Below are 24,956 nucleotides of genomic sequence, written 5' to 3' on the forward strand. Positions count from 1 at the left end.
TAGTATGGACACATTTCCAATGTTTTGTACATGCCCTTTTATGATCTGACAGGTATGTTCAAACTTCCCCAGTGTTTAACATCTGTTTATATTCTCTCTATAGATTATCTACCTATCTATTCTTTCTATATTTTCCACCCGAATTGTTAGCTACTTTAACTTTTCTATATATGCATTCTCTTAAGGTTTCTCATTCTTCAGAAATGAGAAAGAATGAATAATTATATACACAAACATTAAGATGTCCTTTTAAAATCTGAACTCTAAAAGGTTTAATGTGTAGCCAACTGCACCGTCAGAATTTTACTCGTGAGAGTGGCTTCCTGTCAACCTGTTAGGCTATAATAATTGTATGAGTAACCTTCTTACTCATATAATCTCTGATCTCAGGAATGTTTCTTGTTTTCTGCTGATCATTTTGAAATAGGGATTTTCTACATTTCTTGTATGTGTCTAACAATGTCCAGAATCTCTTCTTTGACAATTCTAAACTTCAAAATAACAGAATAGAAGTTCCTCTCTTGGCTTCCACTACTTTCTGTAAAGATAAATTGTCAGCAATCAAACACATGTAAAATGTTTGGCTTTCAATGAAATGAGAAATCAAACAAACCCTTTTATATTTACCCACATGGTTACCTTTGATACTCTGCATTACTTTATACAGATCCAGATTCCACCTGGTAACATTTTTCTCTGCCTAGAGGACTTCCCTTAACATTTCTTACACACTAGGTCTTCGGCAGATAAATATTTCAGCTTTTATATATATGAAAAGGTCTTCTTTTTTATGGAGGTAGAATTGACTTACAACATTACATTAGATTCAGGTATGCAACATAATGATTCGATACTTATACATATCACAACATGATTACCACAATGTCAGGTTAACACCCATCACCACAAAGATTTTTTTCTTGAAATGAGAACTTTTTAGATTTACTCTCTTAGCACCTTTCAAATATTCAATACAGTATTATTAACTATAGTAACCATGCTGTACATTACATCCCCATGACTTATTCATTTTATAAATAGAAGTTTTTAGAAAAGCTTTTCAGTTTGTTTTCATTTTTGAAAGATATTTGAGCCTGAAGTAGAATTATAGGTTGACAACTGTTTTCTTTCAATACTTTAAAGATGTTGCACTGCTGTCTTCTGACTTGCATCACTTCCAACATGAAAGGTACTGTCATTTTTAACTTCATCCCTTTTAATGTCATGTATACTTTTCCTCTGGCTGCTTTTAAGAATTTTTTTTCTTTTTTACCATTTTATTCAATTTGATTATAATTTGCCTTGGCATAGTTTCCTTGATGTCTTTTGTGCTATGGGTTTGTTAAGTCTCATGGATATGTGGTTCTAGCTCTCACCAAAGTTTGGAAATTTTCAGCCTTATTTCTTAAAATTATTTTTTGTGTCCCCTCACTCTTTATTTCCTTTCAAGGATTCCAGTTACACATTTAAGCCACCTCAAACTGTCCCATAGTTCACTGATACTTTATTCTTTTTTTGTCTTTTTTTCTCACTGTACTTCCTTTGAGATATTAACATTTTCTATTACTGTCTTGAGGTTAACTAATTTTTCAGTCTGAACTAACTAATCTGCTGCTAACTAGTGTACATTTTTTCATACATTATATCAATACTTGCCATCTCTAGAACTTTAATTTCTGCCTTTCTATTTGTGCTATTGCTCTACTTAATATGCTCAATGTTTCTTCTACCTTCTTGAACATATAGAATATAGTTATAACAACTGTTTAATGTACTTTCCACTAATTTTGTCATCTGTATAACTTCTGGGCCTCTTTCTATTGATACTTTCCTGCTCCTTTGCATACCTAGTAATTTTTTTTTTTATTGAATGCTACACTCTGTGAATTCTACCTTGTTGGGTTCTGGATATTTTTAATTCCTATGAACATTCTTGAGCCTTGTTCTGGGAGGCACAAATTCAGTAAGCCACAAAATATATATATAAAAGACGAAACTAACTGAGAAAAAAAGAAACTGCCATTCACGAATGGCATAAAATCACGTGACGAAATTGTTTTTAAAAATAATAATAAATTAGTAGGATCATTTTATTTAGCAAGAAGTATGAATCATTGGTAAAGCAAATCTTTAATAGACTATTATATTTCTTTACACCAAGAAAAGAAAGCTAAACAATGAAAATATTTAAAAGATAACATTTTGATAGCATTAAAAAACTTCAAAGGTGGACGACGGGAAGATGATGCGGAGATCACCTTCCTCCCCACAGATACACCAGAAATACATCTACACGTGGAACAACTCCTACAGAACATCTACTAAACGCTGGCAGAAGACCTCAGACCTCCCAAAAGGCAAGAAACTCCCCATGTACCTGGGTAGAGCAAAAGAAAAAAGAATAAACAGAGACAAAAGGATAGGGACGGGACCTGCACCAATGGGAGGGAGCTGTGAAGGAGGAAAGGTTTCCACACACTAGGAAGCCCCTTCGCGGGCGGAGACTGCGGGTGGCGGGGGCTTCGGAGCCACAAAGGAGAGCACAGCAACAGGGGTGCAGAGGCCAAAGCGGGGAGATTCCCGCACAGAGGATCGGTGCCGACCGGCACTCACCAGCCCGAGAGGCTTGTCTGCTCACCCACCGGGGCGGGCGGGGCTGGGAGCTGAGGCTCGGGCTTCGGTGGAGCGCAGGGAGAGGACTGGGGTTGGCGGCGTGAACACAGCCTGAAGGGGTTAGTGCACCACGGCTAGCTGGGAGGGAGTCCGGGAAAAGGTCTGGAGCTGCCGAAGAGGCAAGAGACTTTTTCTTCCCTCTTTGTTTTCTGGTGCACAAGGAGAGGGGATTAAGAGCGCTCCTTAAAGGAGCTCCAGACACGGGCGCGAGCCGTGGCTAAAAGCGCAGACCCCAGAGACGGGCAGGAGATGCTAAGGCTGCTGCTGCCGCCACCAAGAAGCCTGTGTGCGAGCACAGGTCACTATCCACACTGCCCTTCCGGGGAGCCTGTGCAGCCCGCCACGGCCAGAGTCCCGGGATCCAGGGAAAACTCCCCAGGGAGAACGCAAGGCGCGCCTCAAGCTGGTGCAAGGTCACGACGGCCTCTGACGCCGCAGGCCCGCCCCCCACACTCCGTGCCCCCCACCCCCCTGGCCTGAGTGAGCCAGAGCCCCTGAATCAGCTGCTCCTTTAACCCCGTCCTGTCTGAGCAAAAAACAGACGCCCTCCGGAGACCTACACGCAGAGGCGGGGCCAAATCCAAAGCTGAGCCCCTGGGAGCTGTGAGAACAAAGAAGAGAAAGGAAAATCTCTGCCAGCAGCCTCAGAAGCAGCCGATTAAAGCTCCACAATCAACTTGATGTACCCTGTAGCTGTGGAACACATGAATAGACAACGAATCATCCCAAATTGAGGAGGTGGACTTTGAGAGCAAGATTTATGATTTTTTCCCCTTTTCCTCTTTTTCTGAGTGTGTATGTGTATGCTTCTGGGTGAGATTTTGTCTGTATAGCTTTGCTTCCACTATTTGTCCTAAGGTTCTATCCGTCCATTTTCTTGGGTTTTTTTTAAGATTTTTTTCTTAATAATTATTTTTTAATTTAATAACTTTATTATATTTTATTTTATTTTACTTTATCTTCTTTCTTTCTTTTTTCCTTCCTTCCCTTCCTTCCTTCCTCCCACCATCCCTCCCTCCCTCCCTTCTTTCTTTCTTTCCTTCCTTCCTTCTTTTCTTTTTCCTTCCTTCCTTCCTTCCTTTCTTTCTTTCTTTCTTTCTTCCTACTTCTACTAATTCTTTCTCTCTACTTTTTCTCCCTTTTATCCTGAGCCATGTGGATGAAAGGCTCTTGGTGCTGCAGCCAGGAGTCAGTGCTGTGCCTCTGAGGTGGGAGAGCCAACTTCAGGACACTGGTCCACAAGAGACCTCCCAGCTCCACATAATAGCAAACAGCGAAAATCTCCCAGAGATCTTCATCTCAACGCCAGCACCCAGCTTCACTCAACGACCAGCAAGCTACAGTGCTGGACACCCTATGCCGAACAATTAGCAAGACAGGAACACAATCCCACCCATTAGCAGAGAGGCTGCCTAAAATCATAATAAGATCACAGACACCCCAAAACACACCACCAGATGTGGACCTGCCCACCAGAGAGACAAGATCCAGCCTCATCCACCAGAACAAAGGCACTAGTCCCCTCCACCAGGAAGCCTACAAAACCCACTGAACCAACCTTAGCCACTGCGGACAGACACCAAAAACAACAGGAACTATGAATCTGCAGCCTGCAAGAAGGAGACCCCAAACACAGTAAGATAAGCAAAATGAGAAGACAGAAAAACACACAGCAGATGAAGGAGTAAGATAAAAACCCACCAGATCTAACAAATGAAGAGGAAATAGGCAGCCTAGCTAAAAAAGAATTCAGAATAATGATAGTAAAGATGATCCAAAATCTTGGAAATAGAATACACAAAATGCAAGAAATATTTAACAAGAACCTAGAACTAAAGATGAAACAAACAACGATGAACAACACAATAAATGAAATGAAAGATACTCTATATGGGATCAATAGCAGAATAACTGAGGCAGAAGAATGGATAAGTGACCTGGAAGATAAAATAGTGGAAATAACTACTGCAGAGCAGAATAAAGAAAAAAGAATAAAAAGAACTGAGGACAGTCTCAGAGACCTCTGGGACAACATCAAACGCACCAACATTCGAATTATAGGGGTTCCAGAAGAAGAGAAAAAGAAAGGGACTGAGAAAATATTTGAAGAGATTATAGTTGAAAACTTCCCTAATATGGGAAAGGAAATAGTTAATCAAGTCCAGGAAGCACAGAGAGTCCCATACAGGACAACTCCAAGGAGAAATACGCCAAGAAACATATTAATCAAACTGTCAAAAATTAAATACAAAGAAAGCACATTAAAAGCAGCAAGGGAAAAACAACAAATAACACACAAGGGAATCCCCATAAGGTTAACAGCTGATCTTTCAGCAGAAACTCTGCAAGCCAGAAGGGAGTGGCAGGACATATTTAACGTGATGAAGGAGAAAAACCTGCAAGCAACATTACTCTACCCAGCAAGGATCTCATTCAGATTTGATGGAGAAATTAAAACCTTTACAGACAAGCAAAAGCTGAGAGAGTTCAGCACCACCAAACCACCTTTACAACAACTGCTAAAGGAACTTCTCTAGGCAAGAAACACAAGAGAAGGAAAAGACCTACAATAACGAACCCAAAACAATTAAGAAAATGGGCATAGGAACATACATATCGATAATTACCTTAAATGTAAATGGACTAAATGCTCCCACCAAAAGACACAGATTGGCTGAATGGATACAAAAACAAGACCCATATATATGCTGTCTACAAGACACCCACTTCAGACCTTGAGACACATACAGATTGAAAGTAAGGGGATGGAAAAACATATTCCATGCAAATGGAAACCAAAAGAAAGCTGGAGTAGCAATTCTCGTATCAGACAAAATGGACTTTAAAATAAAGAATATTAGAAGAGACAAAGAAGGACACTACATAATGATCAAGGGATCGATCCAAGAAGAAGATATAACAATTGTAAATATTTATGCACCCAACATAGGAGCACCTCAATACATAAGGCAAATGCTAAAAGCCATAAAAGGGGAAATCAACAGTAACACATTCATAGTAGGGGACTTTAACAGCCCACTTTCACCAATGGATAGATCATCCAAAATGAAAATAAATAAGGAAACACAAGCTTTAAGTGATACATTAAACAAGATGGACTTAATTGATATTAATAGGACATTCCATCCAAAAACAACAGAATACACATTTTTCTCAAGTGCTCAGAGAACATTCTCCAGAATAGATCATATCTTGGGTCACAAATCAAGCCTTGGTAAATTTAAGAAAACGGAAATTGTATCAAGTATCTTTTCCGACCACAACACCATGAGACTAGATATCAATTACAGGAAAAGATCTGTAAAAAATACAAACACATGGAGGCTACACAATACACTACTTAATAACCAAGTCATCACTGAAGAAATCAAAGAGGAAATCAAAAAATACCTAGAAACAAATGACAATGGAGACAGAACGACACAAAACCTATGGGATGCAGAAAAAGCAGTTCTAAGAGGGAAGTTTATAGCAATACAAGCCCACCTTAAGAAACTGGAAACATCTCGAATAAAAAACCTAACCTTGCACCTAAAGCAATTAGAGAAAGAAGAACAAAAAACCCCCAAAGTTAGCAGAAGGAAAGAAATCATAAAAATCAGATCAGAAATAAATGAAAAAGAAATGAAGGAAACGATAGCAAAGATCAGTAAAACTAAAAGCTGGTTCTTTCAGAAGATAAACAAAATAGATAAACCATCAGCCAGACTCATCAAGAAAAAAAGGAAGAAGACTCCAATCAATAGAATTAGAAATGAAAAAGGAGAAGTAACAACTGACACTGCAGAAATACAAAAGATCGTGAGAGATAAGTACAAGCAACTCTATGCCAACAAAATGGACAACCTGGAAGAAATGGACAAATTCTTAGAAATGCACAACCTGCCAAGACTGAATCAGGAAGAAATAGAAAATATGAACAGACCAACCACAAGCACTGAAATTGAAACTGTGATTAAAAATCTTCCAACAAACAAAAGCCCAGGACCAGATGGCTTCACAGACAAATTCTATCAAACATTTAGAGAAGAGCTAACACCTATCCTTCTCAAACCCTTCCAAAATATACCAGAGGGAGGAACACTCCCAAATTCATTCTACGAGGCCACCATCACCTTGATACCAAAACCAGACAAGGATGTCACAAAGAAAGAAAACTACAGGCCAATATCACTGATGAACATAGATGCAAAAATCCTCAACAAAATACTAGCAAACAGAATCCAACAGCACATTAAAAGGATCATACACTATGATCAAGTGGGGTTTATCCCAGGAATCCAAGGATTCTTCAATATATGCAAATCAATCAATGTGATACGCCGTTTAACAAATTGAAGTAGAAAAGTCATATGATCATCTCAAGAGATGCATGAAAAGCTTTTGACAAAATTCAAGACCCATTTATGATAAAAAAAAAACCCTGCAGAAAGCAGGCATAGAGGGAACTTTCCTCAACATAATAAAGGCCATATATGACAAACCCACAGCCAAGATCATCCTCAATGGTGCAAACCTGAAACCATTTCCACTAAGATCAGGAACAAGACAAGGTTGCCCACTCTCACCACTCTTATCTAACATAGTTTTGGAAGTTTAGCCACAGCAATCAGAGAAGTAAAGGAAATAAAAGGAATCCAAATCAGAAAAGAAGAAGTAAAGCTGTCACTGTTTGCAGATGACATGATACTATACATAGAGAATCCTAAAGATGCTACCAGAAAACTACTAGAGCTAATCAATGAATTTGGAAAAGTTGCAGGATACAAAATTAATGCACAGAAATCTCTGGCATTCCTATACACTAATTATGCAAAATCTGAAAATGAAATCAAGAAAGCACTCCCATTTACCATTTCAACAAAAAGAATAAAATATCTAGGAATAAACCTACCTAAGGAGACAAAAGACCTGTATGCAGAAAACTATAAAACACTGATGAAAGAAATTAAAGATGATACAAATATATGGAGAGATATACCATGTTCTTGGATTGGAAGAATCAACACTGTGAAAATGACTATAATACCCAAAGCAGTCTACAGATTCAATGCAATCCCTATCAAACTACCACTGGCATTTTTCACAGAACTAGAACAAAAAATTTCACAATTTGTATGGAAACACAAAAGACCCCGAATAGCCAAAGCAATCTTGAGAACGAAAAACAGAGCTGGAGGAATCAGGCTCCCTGACTTCAGACTATACTACAAAGCTACAGTAATCAAGACAGTATGGTACTGGCACAAAAACACAAATATAGATCAATGGAACAGGATAGAAAGCCCAGAGATAAACCCATGCACGTATGGTCACCTTATCTTTGATAAAGGAGGCAGGAATGTACAGTGGAGAAAGGACAGCCTCTTCAATAAGTGGTGCTGGGAAGACTGGACAGATACATGTAAAAGTATGAGATTAGATCACTCCCTAACACCATACACAAAAATAAGCTCAAAATGGATTAAAGACCTAAATGTAAGGCCAGAAACTATCAAACTCTTAGAGGAAAACATAGGCAGAACACTCTATGACATAAATCACAGCAAGATACTTTTTGACCCTCCTCCTAGAGGAATGGAAATAAAAACAAAAATAAACAAATGGGACCTAATGAAACTTCAAAGTTTTTGCACAGCCAAGGAAACCATAAACAAGATGAAAAGACAACCCTCAGAATGGCAGAAAATATTTGCAAATGAAGCAACTGACAAAGGATTAATTCCCAAAATTTACAAGCAGCTCATGCAGCTCAATAACAAAAAAACAAACAACCCAATCCAAAAATGGGCAGAAGACCTAAACAGACAATTCTCCAAAGAAGATATACAGACTGCCAACAAACACATGAAAGAATGCTCAACATCATTAATCATTAGAGAAATGCAAATCAAAACTACAATGAGATATCATCTCACACCTGTCAGAATGGCCATCATCAAAAAATCTAAAAACAATAAATGCTGGAGGGGGTGTGGAGAAAAGGGAACACTCTTACACTGCTGGTGGGAATGTGAATTGGTTCAGTCATTATGGAGAACAGTATGGAGGTTCCTTAAAAAACTACAAATAGAACTACCATATGACCCAGCAATCCCACTACTGGGCATATACCCTGAGAAAACAATAATTCAAAAAGAGTCATGTACCAAAATGTTCATTGCAGCTCTATTTACAATAGCCTGGAGATGGAAACAACCTAAGTGCCCATCATCGGATGAATGGATAAAGAAGATGTGGCACATATATACAATGGAATATTACTCAGCCATAAAAAGAAACGAAATTGAGCTATTTGTAATGAGGTGGATAGACCTAGAGTCTGTCATACAGAGTGAAGTAAGTCAGAAAGAGAAAGACAAATACCGTATGCTAACACATATATATGGAATTTAAGGGAAAAAATGTCATGTAGAACCTAGGGGTAAGACAGGAATAAAGACACAGACCTACTAGAGAACGGACTTGAGGATATGGGGATGGGGAAGAGTGAGCTGTGACAAAGCGAGAGAGAGGCATGGACATATATACACTACCAAATGTAAGGTAGATAGCTAGTGGGAAGCAGCTGCATAGCACAGGGAGATCAGCTCACCTCGGTGCTTTGTGACCAACTGGAGGGGTGGGATAGGGAGAGTGGGAGGGTGGAGGGGTGGGATACGGAGAGTGGGAGGGAGGGAGACGCAAGAGTGAAGAGATATGGGAACATATGTATATGTATAACTGATTCACTTTGTTATAAAGCAGAAACTAACACACCATTGTAAAGCAATTATTCCCCAATAAAGATGTTAAAAAAAAATTGAATAATGTACTATCCACTCTTTTTTGTCAGTTTATTTCATTCCTCCTATTTATTCTGAGAGGGCTAGATGTACTAATTCTTGTTAAATATGAGTATATCACAGTTTGTTTATCCATTCATTGACTAATGGACATTTGGGTTGTTTTCAGCTCTATTATTACAAATAAAGTTTTATGAATGTTATATGAACTATATGAATAAAGCTATGAACACTCATGTACAAATAAAAAAAAACATCAAATACTGAGGGATAAATCTAATAAAGATGTGTAAGACATCAACATAAAAATTATAAAACTGCAGAGAACATTTAAAAAAGCCCTAATTTAAAGGGAGCCTACATTTACTTTCAGAATATAGTGGCCCAATCATAAAATGAAGATAAATATTTAAAGAACTACATATGAGATCTCCAAAGAGATAAAGAATAAGATCTACTTTTAAAAAAAATTACAAACATAGCTGTGACCAAATTAATTTTTGTTCTTATGCCATAAATGACCATATATAAATAATTTCAATAATAATAGTATGGCTTATAATAATGAGGTATATATATCACATGTAATCCTATAAACCCTAAATTCTTGGTAATAGATATAAGTAATGTAATTTTGGTATCCACATATTACCTTATAGCCAGCAGGCCCAGGAGTAGGAAAAACGTCTTTCTGAACCAGGAAGAGAGTCTGAGGAACAGAAGAACCAAATGCACTTTTCTTTTGTTTCTTCAAGCAGGTATTGCTAAAGTTGTCAATTAAAGTATTGTTTGGGATATTATAAAACCCAGGACCTAGAATTATGAAGAATATCATATGTAAGAAACACTTTTAATTCTTTTAAACTGAGTAACTTTATTATTTATTTTACTTTATTTATTGAATGAAAGATTCTTTAACTTCTATAGTGCTTTATAATTTTCAAAAGTTTTACACATATGATTTCATATAATCCCAAAATAACCCTTTTACTTTTCCCCGCCCTTGTACTGCTCCACCCCGCTTCCCTCTCCTCACTGGTAACCGCTAGTTTGTTCTCTATATCTGTGAGTCTGCTTCTTTTTTGTTTATTCACTAGTTTGTTGTATTTTGTAGATTCTACATATAAGTGATATCACACAATTTGTCTTTCTCTGTTTGACTTTTTTCACTTAGCAAAATACCCTCGAAGTCCATCCATATTGCTGCAAATGGCAAAATTTCATTGTTTTTTATGGCTGAGTAGTATTCCATTGTATATATACACCATATCTTATTTATAAACTGAGTAACTATAAATGAAGTAATTTTTTAGAAAGAATTCTCATATATTGCTGGCAGGAATGCAAAGTGCTTTGCCATTCTGAAAAACAATTTGTCAAATCCTCATAAAGTTAAACATATACTTACCACATGACCCAGAAATCCTACTCCTAGTTATTTCCGCAAGAGAAATAAAAACAACCCAAATGTCCATTAGCTGGTGAACAGATAAACAAAATGTGCTACACCCAAACAATGGAATAATACTCAATAATAAAAAGAAAAAATAAATGCAACAACATGAATGAACCTCAAAAACATCATGCTAAGTGAAAGACAACAAACACAAAATCCTAAATAATGTGTAATTCCATTTATATAAAATTCCAGAAAATGAAAAATCATAGAAACACTGACAGTTACTTAGGGCCAAGAGTGGGGGTAGAGATTAACTGCAAAAGGACATGAGGACCTTTTTTTTTTTGAAACCTAGATGAGCTTGGGTATGGCAATGATGTTTTATTTTATTTATTTTTAAAATAAATTTATTATTTTTTTATTTTTATTTTTGGCTGCGTTGAGTCTTTGCTGCCACTTGTGGGCTTTCTCTAGTTTTGGCGAGTGAGAGCTACTCTTCATTGCGGTACACGGGCTTCTCATTGCAGTGGCTTCTCTTGCTGCAGGCTCTAGGCGTGGGGGCTTCAGTAGTTGTGGCATGCAGGCTCAGTAGTTGTGGCTCATAGGCTCTAGAGCGCAGGCTCAGTAGTTGTGGCGCAAGGGCTTAGCTGCTCCACGGCATGTGGGATTTTCCTGGACCAGGGCTCAAACCCACGTCCCCTGCATTGGCAGGTGGATTCTTTAGCACTGCACCACCAGGAAGTCCTGAGAGAACGTTTTAAGAATGATGGAGGTGTTCTAAAACTTGATTAAATAGTGGTGATTATCTGACTATGTACATTTACCAACACTCATCAAAATGTACACTTAAAATGAATTATTTTTATTGTGTAAATTATACTCAGTAAAGAAGGAAGGAAGGAAGGGAGGGAGGGAGGGAGGGAGGGAAGGAGGGAGGGAGGGAGGAGGGCAGGAGGGAAATTCTTGATGCCAAAAAGTACTGAAATCTTGATGTAACAACATTAAAAATCAATTTGGAACAGAAAAAAATCAGCTATCACCCAATCTTCCTATTATAGTATTTAGTTATTCAAATTTTTGCCTTTTACCCTTTAGTGTACATTTATAACCAGGAATATTTTCTACAGTGACAATCTGAGTGAATAACATTTCTTTTTATTCATTCAAAATAATACAAACAACTTTCTTTGCCATTGATAAAAGTTTTTATCAAGACATTCAAATATTTGAAACAAATATTTGTATATGTTTTATAATTCAGTATTTTCAAGAAATCAGTTCCAGTGAGCAGCAATATTCATAAAATGCAATATCAAATACTTGAAAGAACACCTGATTTGGCTGTACTCATGTTATCTGGAATCTACTAAATTAGATCTGCAACTAAATAGGTATGAACCATCACTTAAATCTCATTTGTTTTTCTGGGCTTCAAGTTCCTGTCTGAAGATAATAGGAATTGACTAGATCAGTGCTAGTCAAAATGTGATCTGTGAACTGCTGCCCATCCAAGAACAATCTACAATAAAAGGAGCTTACAACTAAATGTAAATTGACTCACTAAACGTTTTATAACTAGTCTTTCTCCATGAAGGAAGCACTGTGTGGATTTACATTCTGGTGCAATCTCCTTTCTCACTGCAGGCAGGAAACAAACAAGTGGGCATGAGGCTAGATGATACTTTAGGTTCCTTCTGGTTTAAAAGTGATCAAGTCATTCTACGCTGTCAAATCCTCTGTACTCCTGATACATGTAAGGTTTTTCTCAAAGAAGCTGCCCACAAGCTCTTCCCAGTTTTTCAAAATATTCTAGTTCTAAAGTCTATTCCCCAAAAGTCTGTCGTGCCAACTCTCAGAAAACCTAAATGCCAATACATCTTATTTCTGACGTCTTCCAACATTCCTCCACTGATAATGCTCGGGAAAAATATAAATAGAGAGCATAATGAAAACTATTTGGGCCACCATTTAAGGGACTTAAAATACAAATATCTTAGATTTGGCTTTCTTCTGGCATGAGAGGACAATGTAACATTGTGACAAGTGAGCTTAAGTACTTAAATATAGGGACCTCAAGGTGTGTGCATTTCAAGTACTACCTTGTTAAGGTTCTGATTTGAAAAGCCACCCTGATCATTATAATTCACTTACATTAGAGGTTTTTTATGTTCATTTTCCAGTTATTAAGTGTAGCAATGCCCAGGAACCCCAGAGTTAGACAGTTTAGGATGCCTTCGAACAGTAACCTGCCACAGCTCTGAGCCATGTATTAGGTGGTTGAATCTGTTGGATGACTGATTTGTGAGTCTAAGTCATTACTGTATACTAATATCTACATGGGAAAAAGAAAACACACGAAGGCCATTCTCACTAATTCTTAAAATATGTAAGATCAGGATTAGATTTTAGAGGTCATCATAATTAAACTTTATCCTTTAAAAATAAAATAACCTTTGGGGAATTTATAAAACTTTATTTGTAATACATTAGACCATCAAATTGAAAACAAGGCCCAAACTTCAGGCAGTTGGGTCACTGAATAAATTGATATTTTGAAATAATTTGTATTTCAGATTCATGATAAACACTACTGAGCTAGGTGCATCTGGAGTAGTGCCTAGCACCTATATAAGACCTCTCCAGAATGGCAGTCTTAAACTAGTCAGATTTCTATCTAGAAGCTCAGGTCTCCAAAATCAATTGTTTCTATAGGCCCAGGTATATGCTGTTAAGCTTATGACTTTGCCTGAGAAGTGCTAGAATATCACTTCCACTGCATGCTACTGGAGAAGAAAGCCACCAGACTAGCCAAGATTGAAGATGTAGAAGAATAATACTCAACCTCTCAATGGCATAAATAGTAAATAATTTTATACCATGAGTACAGCATTACTCTAAGGAAAAATTACCGTGTCAAAACTTGGAGCAATGGTTTGGGATCAGGCAATGGGCCAGAAGCTGAAACAACTCAAGACTTAGAGAAACGGCCTTGAGGAGACAGTTGGTAATGGCTTAAAGAGAGTGATAAAAATGTTATGGAGGTTGGAGAAAAGATAATTTGTATTCTATAATGGCAGGAATTTTGGCAAAACTAATACTTGGAATAGTGAAGAAAACACCTAATAAAATAGTGGATTCTAGCTCAGGAAATGTCTAGGTTAAATATCAAAAGTGCCAACTAGTTGCTTTTAGCTGTGTGTGAGAAGGTATAGTTAGAAAGAGATAAGCTAAAACTGCTCAGTTTTCAAGCAGAATTTATAGGAAATAAAATGAAACCAATATTTTCTGAGTTTGAAAGTAAAATTGTTTTTCATCCCCAGTCTCTCCACATAGCAAAAAGCTCTCAAAGCAAGAAACGCCCCGAGACCAAATCCAGGGTTTAGCTGTAAGACCTTTGTTAAGACCTCAAAAAGATTTAAGATGGTATCTCATAGAATCTCTCAGTTACAGAAAAGAACATCTAGGAATTTTAAGGCCATATGTCATAGACCCTCTAAGCTAAAACAATAGTGCAATAGTGCTCCTAAGAATCTAAGAGTACAGAAACACAGCAACACTAAAGGTGACCCAAAGTAGACAAAGGTTTTTCTAAGAAGTACATGTGAGCTTGACTTTTGTCCAGTGTATTTGATTATAAATTAATACAATAATAAACCTACAAAGTTTTAATAAGGAATGAACCAACCTGGAATGAAACAAACAACAACAGTACAAAATGAAAAGTGGCTCATAGACCCCGGATCTCCCTGGGCAGGAAGCAGGTTGAGAAAGCTGAAAACATAGCCTATTTCTTATAGAAGAGGAAGGATGTTTCAAAGGATGAAACCAAGAGCCTAAAAGGTAAAACAAAGCACCACAGGAAATCTTTCTCCCAGGGAGCCCAGCTGAGCCCTAACTAAGAAAATGGCAACATGTGCCAGCTTGGACTTCAGAATTGCTATAGGCCTGTGACTTCTATTGTCACTGAGCAGGACCCCATGGGGCCTTCTCAGGACAGATACCCTCACCCAATGCCCTCTGCCTGTCTCTTATTTGTAGAAAACTAGCCTCCTAGGCCTTCCACATGTTCCAAAGAATAAATTTAATCAGAGAAGGGAGAAAATGCAGAAAGAAAGGAAAACAGTCAAGCAAGACAAAATAATAATAATTTAGCCATTAAACAAAGTCAAGCATTTTTAGTTCCTCCTCAAAGGCTATAGATAACATTCTAAGCCATGTCCTTTGAGCTGTTTTGCAGATACTGAAACCTCCACCAGGTGGAAGAAGTTAACTGTATGCTGCCCACAAACAGGTAGACCCCAGAGCGGCTGGAAACAGAAGGTTGATGATGTTGACTCCCGATTACCTCACAACTAACCCATCAGAAGAATGTCCATGAGCTGATCACGCACCCCACAATTCCCCTCCCTCACCCTGTCTTTAAAAACCTTTCCCTGAAAGCCATTGGGGAGTTTGGGCCTTTTGAGCACTAGCTACCTGGACTCCTTGCTTGGTGCCCTGCAGTAAATGCTACACTTTTCTTCACCACAACCCTGTGTCAGTAGATTGGCTTTACTGCACACAGGCAAGTGGACCCAAGTTTGATTTGGTAATACTGTGGGCCTCCAGTTTTCTCTCTTTTTTGAATAGGAGTTTCTAGTATTATTATCCTATCTCTCTCCCACCAATATGTGTTGAATATATGGGGGAGATAACTTGTATCTGTAGTTCACAGCTCTTCTGATAGAGAAGAGAGATATACAAGATGATCTGAAGGACCACACCCAAGAATCCCCACCTGAACCTACACCTGACTTAGATAACAAGATCCTGGTCTTTAAGATTATACCATACTTGCCTGAGACTTTGGAGGCCTTGAGAAGGCATGTAGGAAAAATGAAAATATTTTGTAGCCAGAGGGTATTCTATAGCAGATTAAAGATGGCCACAAATTCCTTGCTACTCCTGTCATTGAAAGATGAAGTTTCATGTCCTTCTTTTCAATATAGGCTACCCTGTGCCACTTGATTGACTAACAGAAAGTGATGTCCTGGAATTTCTGAGGGTAGGTCATAAGAAGCCTTGCAGCTTCCTGCCAGGTCTCATGGAGCCCTGAGCTACCATGTGAAAAGACCAACTACCCTGGGGCAGCAATGCTTGAGCTATGCATGCACTCTGAATAACAGTCCCATCTGAACTCTGCCTTTTAGCAGTCCCACAGATTAATGGGATATGATGGAAAAAGTCTTTTTTTAAGCCACTCAGTTTGTTATACATCAGCAATGTGTTAGTCATTATATGTTATTTTTGTGTTATAGTTTTAGATTATCCACTGTATACTAGAATACCCACTGAGAATACTAGAACATGTGATTGGACATCTCCAAAATAAAATTTTAACAAAACTGAATATCATAAGTTATATTACTGGCAGTGACCACATAATTTACATATATGTTCACCTACCAAGGGAAAATTAGGAAATTTATTGAAAAAAGGAAAACAATAGAAAATTACAACTAAGAGATATGACAAGTTAAATTAAAATCTTACTAAAACTGTACATTATTTTCACCTATCTGTGTTTAGTGTAGAGTCAATGCTTAAAAAAATGTTGACTTAAAATGACAACACCACCCATAGAACAGAAAATTGTACTTTCTGGTGCATCCATTTTTTTTTTTTTTTTTTTTTTTTGGTGCATCCATTTTAAGGATATTAAGTTGCATAAAGCTAAAGAGTAGATACATATGAATTCATTGCTAACCTGGCATTTTCTCTGTCCTAGAGTCTTGTGTGAATCGAGCAGCACTTTGACCAAATGAGGTATTTTTCAGTCCTGGTGTTTTCTTCAAGGGCTTGAAAGCAGTTCGAGATTCATTATATGCAACAGGAGCTGGGGTGATTGACTTCATAGGGACAAACCTCTAGTGAAGAACAAGAAAATATGCCAGTAAGAAACTATGGTACGTTTTGATATTTTGTGAGTTAAAAGCTGCTTTCTTAGTAATATAACATCTGGAGTTTATTTCTTAATGGAGTGAAGAAAATGTAGATGAGTAAATATATCTATCAAAACATAAAATATATACTTTTAGAAAAATCATCTATATATTAATACAGTAATGTATTATGTACTTCGCTAAGCCAGAAAGACTTTTCAAAGGAGATCATCTCAATATGAGATTCAGATGATAGTGTGTGGACAATCTTCACATTTAAAATATTCTGCAAGATAATAAAGAAAAACTACATGATCTAACATGGTTTCTTCTATGTAATAAAATTACACAAATTGACAAAGTTCCTCAACATATATATTCAATTAACCCAACGATACCACTAGCTACCTTAAGAAAAAAATCTTAGATTCAAGTGGTATATAAATCCACTTTAACTTATAATATTAAAGTTATGATTTTATAAACTTATAATAAGCTTATTATAAATTTATAATATTTAATTGATTGATATTAAATATACATGTATCTATATGTAAATTATGAAATCTCATGAAATATAGCATTGAATAATCATTTTTTTAACTTTTTTATTTAGAATTAATTTAAAATTTGGAACATTCAAATTTATGAATACAAATAATGCAGAAAATACCTGTGCAATGATTACCCAGATGCACCTGCTAACATGTTATGCCATTCACTGTTTTCATTTGCCCACTCTATTTCTGTCTTTCTCTCTGTTTGTATGTCCGTTCCTCCCTCTCTGTCTCTCTACACACACACACACATATATGCACACATATATATAGAACCATTTAATGGAAAGTTATGTGTGTTGTGGCCCTTTACCCCTAAATACTTTAGTGCGTATTTATTAAAAATAGGGATATTTTCTTACATGTATTTTCTTAAGTGAATCAATGATATGACTTTTATCTAATGTACCATTCATATTCCAAATCTGTCAGTTGATCTATTTATAATTCTATTGCATTTTTCCCCTCTAATACATAACCTAGTCTAGGCTCAGATATTGCTTTTAGCCTCCTTTCATGTAGGAACATTTCCAAAGCCTTCTTAAATACTATTTTATTATTTAAATGCTGAGTCAATGTTTTTAAATGGTAATGCTCAACCCTGGCTGCATATAGAATTACTTGAGGAGTTAAAAAAAGTATTGGTGCCTGGGTCCTATTCTGGACCAGTTGAATCAATCTCTGGGAGAGAGGAAAGAAAGCAACTGCGTATCAGAATGTATTAAAATTTCCCAAAATATTCTAATATGCAGCAAGAGTTGAGAACCATTATTATAAAGGAAATCTTATGTTTTAAAAATTAATAGTTGAAGACATAAGAAAATTCAATGCATTTACATAAAATACCAGACAACTCCTTAAGTCAAGACTAAAATAAGTATCCCAATAACATAACATGTCTTTAATTCTATAAATCAAAAATTGTGTTCTAAGTCCACCTTGTTAATTTCATTATTGCTTTTTCAATCATAATCATTAATAAATCTATTCATATTCAGCTAAACACTAACACTACCCCTAGCAGGCAGTCCTGTTGGTTTTAACTCTTCCATATCTTTCACCCCAGAACCATGATTCTTTTCTTCATGGTCCTCTTAAGCAAAATTGATATCATATTCTTTTTCATTTCTGAAAATATATTTAAAATATTATAATTGGTGCTAAGTAATGTCACATTAGGACTGTATATCAGATGAACAGGAATAGAATAAAAACTGAGAGTTCTAGTTGTAAAAATGGTATTTTTAAAATCAAGGGCACACACACGATATCCCATTCCCTCACATCCATTCTGTGTAGTACCTTAAGTACTATCAAGTTGCTCAAGGCAGAAACCTGCTGTTCATTCCTGATTCTTCCTAGTCCCTCACCACAACATCTAACCCATTAAAAAGTCATGTTAACTGTGTCTCCAAAATATACCTGCAATCTATCTGTCTCCAAGGAATTGCCTTTTAAGTACAATGAAACTAAAGTAGCCCGCTGTAGTCATCTGAAGGTTAATAACCTTCCCTAGTTAAATAAGATAATCTGAGTTTTACATAGTACAATTGGTTAAATATCACAACGACATGATCTGGCCACTGTGACATAAAGGTTTGCTAGTATTATAGTGTTCTTGCCTTAGGAATATCTTAGATACCTTCAAGTCCCCTCAATATAGACCTTGGAGAACAGGATTACTGTGAAGTAGACTCTCACATCACTAATAAAGGCCCCAGTGGCAGTTTTAGATATAATTTACAGCTAGGCTCCAGAGAGCGTTCAGAACCTTCTCCAAAAGATATGCATGTCCTCATAGATTACACGTCAACACTTCACATATTCATTAGTATAATTTAAAACCCAGACTAAAAGCTCTTATAAGCTAAACTGAACTTCCACATAAGCAAATTTGCTTAGTAGACAATGTTTAATAAATAATTCCAATTTGAATATTCATCTCTGCATATTATTGTTAATAGTGTAATCTTAAGTCATTTCCTTTTACCCACATTTCTGGCAAAATGATTTGCCCAGGCTGCATCTGTTCCTAATTTGCTTAAATACCATTTTTCTTTTTATAATCTCCCTAACACCACTGGATTTGTTGCTGGCATTGCATTATACCTATTATACACTAAATATGAAATAACTGTAGAACATTACCCGGGATTGAGAAAGAAAAGCAGGTGATGCATGATTTACGTTTGATGACATACTTTCATTCTTCTGAAATTGACTTTTAATGTCATATTTTCCTGGCCCTGGTACTCCCTAAATTACAGAAAGAAAAAAATACATACTCTCATTAAGAAAGCATCTATTGCGCCTAAGGGAACAGTTGGCTAAATATCTGAACAAAAGCTACAGGGCTTTTAAGTGATATTACCAAAGCACTTCATTAAAAAGCAAGCCAGAACAAACTTCTTAAGAGCAACGGCAACAACAACAACAAAAAAGGAAATTTTCCTTAGCAAAGCCTCCCAGGAACCTGAAAACACACTACTTGAGACTTTGCTGCCCCCTACTGATAGAGCTCAGAAAAAAATTATCTAGTTCTTCACGTGATTTAGACACTACAATGAATAAAAGTAGTTTCTATATTTCTTCCATTTAACTTTATACAACCAGCTCATCTCTAAAAAATATTTTACTGCCTTTTCAAATTTCTGTTAATCAGTAGACTGCTTTGTTTCCAACAAATAAGCTTTAGGATATATTTTATTTTAACTACAAATGTTAGATGTAAGACATTAAGATTTTAACTAGATTTTATAATAGATAAAAATTAATTCAGTAAACATTGGGATTGGGTTTTAATTATCTGGCTAATAAAATGTAAATATATATATAGAAGTACTATTTAGTCATCATCAAATATTTTAACTACCTTGATAAAGTACCTTTCATAGTATAAAAAAGATAGATTTAAGTCTTCTGCTTCATATAATATCTCCCCTACTTTTCTATAGTTGAATTATTCCTTAATTTATGAATTAAATACTTGGCTTATAACTTGGATGTATAATGAAATTCTATCAGCAAATCCTATCACCTATATCATAACAATACAGACAAATCCAACCATGTCGCTCCACCTCCACAAATACTCTGATCCAAGCCACGATCTCTTACCCGGATTATTGTGAAATCTTCCTAACTGCCTCCCTTGCTTCCACCATTGCCCATTTCAGTCTGTTTCCAACACAGAAACTAGTGATGGATCCAGATAAAACCCTTGGTCAGATTGCACCACTCCCCTTCTCGAACCCATCCAATGGCTTCCAATCTCACTTCTGGCAAAAAACCAAGGTCCTTAATATGAAATGAATTTCACCCCCAGACACACTATTACCACTCTAACCACCTATCCTACTACTCTCTCCACTCATTCACTCTGTTTCCCAAAAAGATCAGTCATATATCCACCTCAAAACCTTTGCACTTACCATTCTCTTTGCTTGGAATGTTCTCCTAGATAGCTCCAGGGCTCACTCTTTCAATTCAGTCAGTTCACTACTCAACGTTACCTTCTCAATGAGTCATTTCCAGGCCACCCAACATAAAATTTCATTGCCTGCCCCAAACAACTCCTGTCCCCTCTCCTACCTATTTTTCAACCTTATTGTTTTTTACTATCCAAAATATGATTTCCTGCAATGTTATAAGCTCCAAGAGGGCAGCTGTTTTTTTGTTTTGTTTTGTTTTGTTGGCTGCTGTATCTTTAGAGTATAGAAGAGTAGTTGGGGCATAGTAGGTGCTCAGTAAATACTTGTCAGAAGAATGGATGAATGCATGCATTGTATTTTCACTGACCATACAACGATTTTAGAGATACGTTCCTCTGGGAACTAATGTGCCCCCAAATAAGAGCATTATCCATTTCTAATTATAGTAAAATATCTATAATTATAATAAAAAATAATAATTTGAACAATTCTTTAGGAGAAATTCTTATACAGAAATCTCTCTTCTTATAAATAAATTATATTCTAAAAATTTATGCAAAGTCCATGCTATGTTGTCTCAAATGAACAAATTTACACAATTATTTGATAGCTGATAGAAAAGATTCACTTTGGTCATGCAAGATTGTTTTTTATCTATGAACTTGTAGATAGTTACATTTAGAAGAAAAGAAACTTCTGCGTAAGTCTGTGTTTATATAAACCTATGAAATATGTATCAAATACAGAAATACGGATATTCAAATACATGATGGTAATCTGTTTTCTTGAACTTTTCAGATATGCTATATCTACCTTCTCTCTGTATAGGAAGGCATGATAAACAATTATTAGCTACTGACAAACAGGGACTACTTTCCTACTGTTTTCAACAGTTGTCTAAGTGGTCATTACTATGGAGCATAGGGAAAAGACTAAGTGTGAATAATGAGATAAGTGAATATACTTAGTCCTGAGAACTATTTTGCATAAAAGACGAAATGAAATCTTGACCCCTTCAGTGAACACTTCCTATTCTTTTTCTTCTGTTTTTCCATAAAGTTCCTAATATTACTGAACTTTGCTTCATTAAATAAGATAGAACAGTAAAATCAGGTCCTTACTTCTAAAAAGTTAGACTTAGGATTTAATAAGCCAATTAAAAATAAGCTCCAAAGTAGGATTGTGAGACACTGACCACTGAAAGGCAGGTCTCTGTTTATGACAATATAAAGAAGATACAAAGACTTTACAAAGACCAAACCCGAGGCACAGGCTGAAAATGCCGTAATATTTATCCTGCTTTTCCACATTGTGATCAACAAAACACCTGCATTGATACCAACCTATTAAGTACATGGCCTCCCAGTGTCTCATCTGAGATATGGTGAATTAGAATCTTGATGGGCCGAGGAATCTGCACTTTGACCAAGCCTCATAGAAGATTCTCATGCACAATAAAGAAACACACTTCAGCCAAAAAGGGGTCACTACTACAGCTTTTTTTGCTAAGCACATCCATCTTAAGGCAGAAGGCCCAGATCTTGAAAGTATCCTACCTTGGGAACAGAAGTTAAAGATTATTGAGGCATGTTGTTTATGGCATTTTTTCATGTGCAAGCTAATAAAAATGGGCCTGTCTTTAAAAACTAGGGTATAATCATTCATTTGATCAGATGGTGTGCAGGAATTAAAAGCTTCCTGGCTAATGCTAATGTGCAGTCAGAACTGAGGCCCTAAAACAGTTTAAAACTCACACTGCTGGGCCTCATCCAGGTACAGTCACTTTCCACTGGTTCCGTAACTGCCATTTTTCCCTAGAGTTTCAGAGTCCCCTTCACATCAGTAAGGACAATAGTGACACCAGCCTGCCAGGTATTTCTTTCAGCTCACGTTCTATTATTTAAATTCTGTAATCACATTTTTAATTCTCAAATTACCTTTCTTATTCTCTAAATCTTCTTTATTCACACGTGCATTATTCTCCATGTTTCTGTGGATATAATTATAATTTTAATTATTTATAATTTTGTTCTATTATCTGTTTCCTTCGAGTTTCATTGATGTTGGCTTTTTGTTTGTTTGTTTTTGTGTTTCACATTGGAGGATTTCCTCAAATGTCTGTCTGGTGAGCCCTTGCTCTTCATTCAGACGTAAGAGTGAGTCCCTAAAAAATCTGATTGAAAATTTCACACAAGAATAGATGTGACCTGAGGGACTTCCCTGGTGGTCCAGTGGTTAAGACTTTGCCTTCCACTGCAGGGGGTCCGTGTTCGATCTCTGATCAGGGAGCTAAGATCCCATGTGCCTTGCAGCCAAAACACCAAAACATAAAAACAGAAACAATATTGTAAGAAATTCAGTAAAGACTTTTAAAATGGTCCACATCAAAAAAAAAAAAAACTTAAAAAAAAGAACAGAAGTAACTTGAAATCTATTGTACTTAATTATGTTGTGACAGAATCACAACTCAGCCTTTGTATTAGCAGGCCCCCAAAGATCAGTCTTTTCTCAAGTCTGGCTGAGAATTTAGATGAGTGGGAAAGCTGCCTAGAACTTTCTCCCCATTCTGTATATAAGCTTTTACTTAAACTCTCCATTTCGTTCCTGCATTTACTTTTAATTATGAAAAATTAAAAACAAAAAATAATGGGGAGAATAGTACAAGAAATTTCCACATACACATCACCCAAGGTCAATAATCCTCAACTCGCGTCCATATGTGTTTTCTAATCCTCATAGAAGATTCTCATGCACAATAAAGAAACACAGCCTCCCCAATTCTCCCAACCTCCCCAATTCTCACTCTAATGATGCAGAGGCAAGTCTAAACTATCACATAATTTCATCAATGAATACTTCGGGATGTATCTCTAAAAAATAAGGGACTCTTAACATAACCACAAAACCATTTTTCTATCTTAAAAAAATCAGCAGTTATTTAATTCATCTGAATTTTTATTCAGAGTTCAAATTTTTGTGACTGCCTCAAATTTATGTGTATATTAAATATGTGTGTATTAAATATAGAAATATATAAATATTATATGTTTGTGCATTTTAATCAGAAACCATTTAAAGTCCATACTTATAAATGGTCAATACCCCAGTATCTCAGAATGTAACTGAATTTGGAGACAAGGACTTTAAAGAGGTCATTAATTTAAAATGAGGTCTTTAGAATGGGCCTTAATTTAGTGTGACTGGTGTCTTTATGAAAAGAGAAAATTGGGGCAAAGATGTGAGCATGCAGAGGAAAGACCATGGGATGAAGACAGTGATTTACAAACCAAGGAGAGAAACCTCAGAAAAAAATCACTGCCAACATCTTAATCTCAGACATCTAGCCTCCAGAACTGTGAGAAAATAAATTTATTTTCTTATGCCACTCAGTCTGTGGTACTTAGTTATGACAGTCCTAGCAAACTAATAGAGGGAGGAAGCTATGACATAAGCATGGATTCAATCCACCTTATACAACTAGAAGCCCTTCTATCTCTTTCTACAAAAACTATAAAATATAAAGAAAATATACCGGCAAAGGCTAAGAGTCATGGTAGTAGTAATTTTGAGAAGGAAAAAATCAGCTTTACCACACTTTTAACACATATTATCATAGTTCGATAATATTAACTGAATGGATGGGACTATAAAGATAGACTGATGAATACCATCCATAACTTTTGTCCTTTCTGTATCTCTTTCAAATACAGAAGATACTTTTCAAGAACTGATATTTGCACATAATGGAATAGCATGCATATAGCACCTAACACTACGCCATGGACTTAAACTGATTATTTAAATACAGAACTCAAAATAAAAAATATTAAAACTGAGGATATTATAATGATTACCAAATGAGTCTGATGTGGTAGGATACAGAAAGAAGTCTAATTTTAAGATTTTCATTTGTTTCTACACGCTTTAGCTTCACATCTAATTTAACTGTTGCCAGTTATTCTAGTATAATTTTGACTAAGTAGCCTAATTCTAAGGCTACATCATCCTATATCCAAGCTATAATGCAATAACATTGCAGAAAAGGTGTAAAGAGGGGGTAAAATTAAGATATTTTTATTACCATCCATTCAGATACCAGAAAAAGGTTTTATTTTTGCTTAGAGGCTTTTCTTAGTCTATAAAACTCACTTCTCCAATTAACACTTCCT

The 24,956-nt window shown here is 36.3% G+C and overlaps 1 protein-coding gene across 1 annotated transcript in view; it reads right to left on the reverse strand.

Annotated features, from left to right (window-relative positions):
• STPG2 (sperm tail PG-rich repeat containing 2) overlaps positions 1-24,956 on the reverse strand; it is a gene marked incomplete at both ends in the record, with an annotated part of 259,529 nt that overhangs the window by 145,242 nt on the left and 89,331 nt on the right. Inside the window, 2 exons of the mRNA XM_082653200.1 lie at positions 10,132-10,292; positions 16,625-16,784. Of these exons, the coding sequence (XP_082509326.1) occupies positions 10,132-10,292; positions 16,625-16,784 (321 nt within the window). The remainder of the gene's footprint in view (positions 1-10,131; positions 10,293-16,624; positions 16,785-24,956) is intronic.

This window comes from Grampus griseus (assembly GCF_964374135.1).
Source record: "Grampus griseus genome assembly, chromosome: 4".
Taxonomy (NCBI): domain Eukaryota; kingdom Metazoa; phylum Chordata; class Mammalia; order Artiodactyla; family Delphinidae; genus Grampus; species Grampus griseus.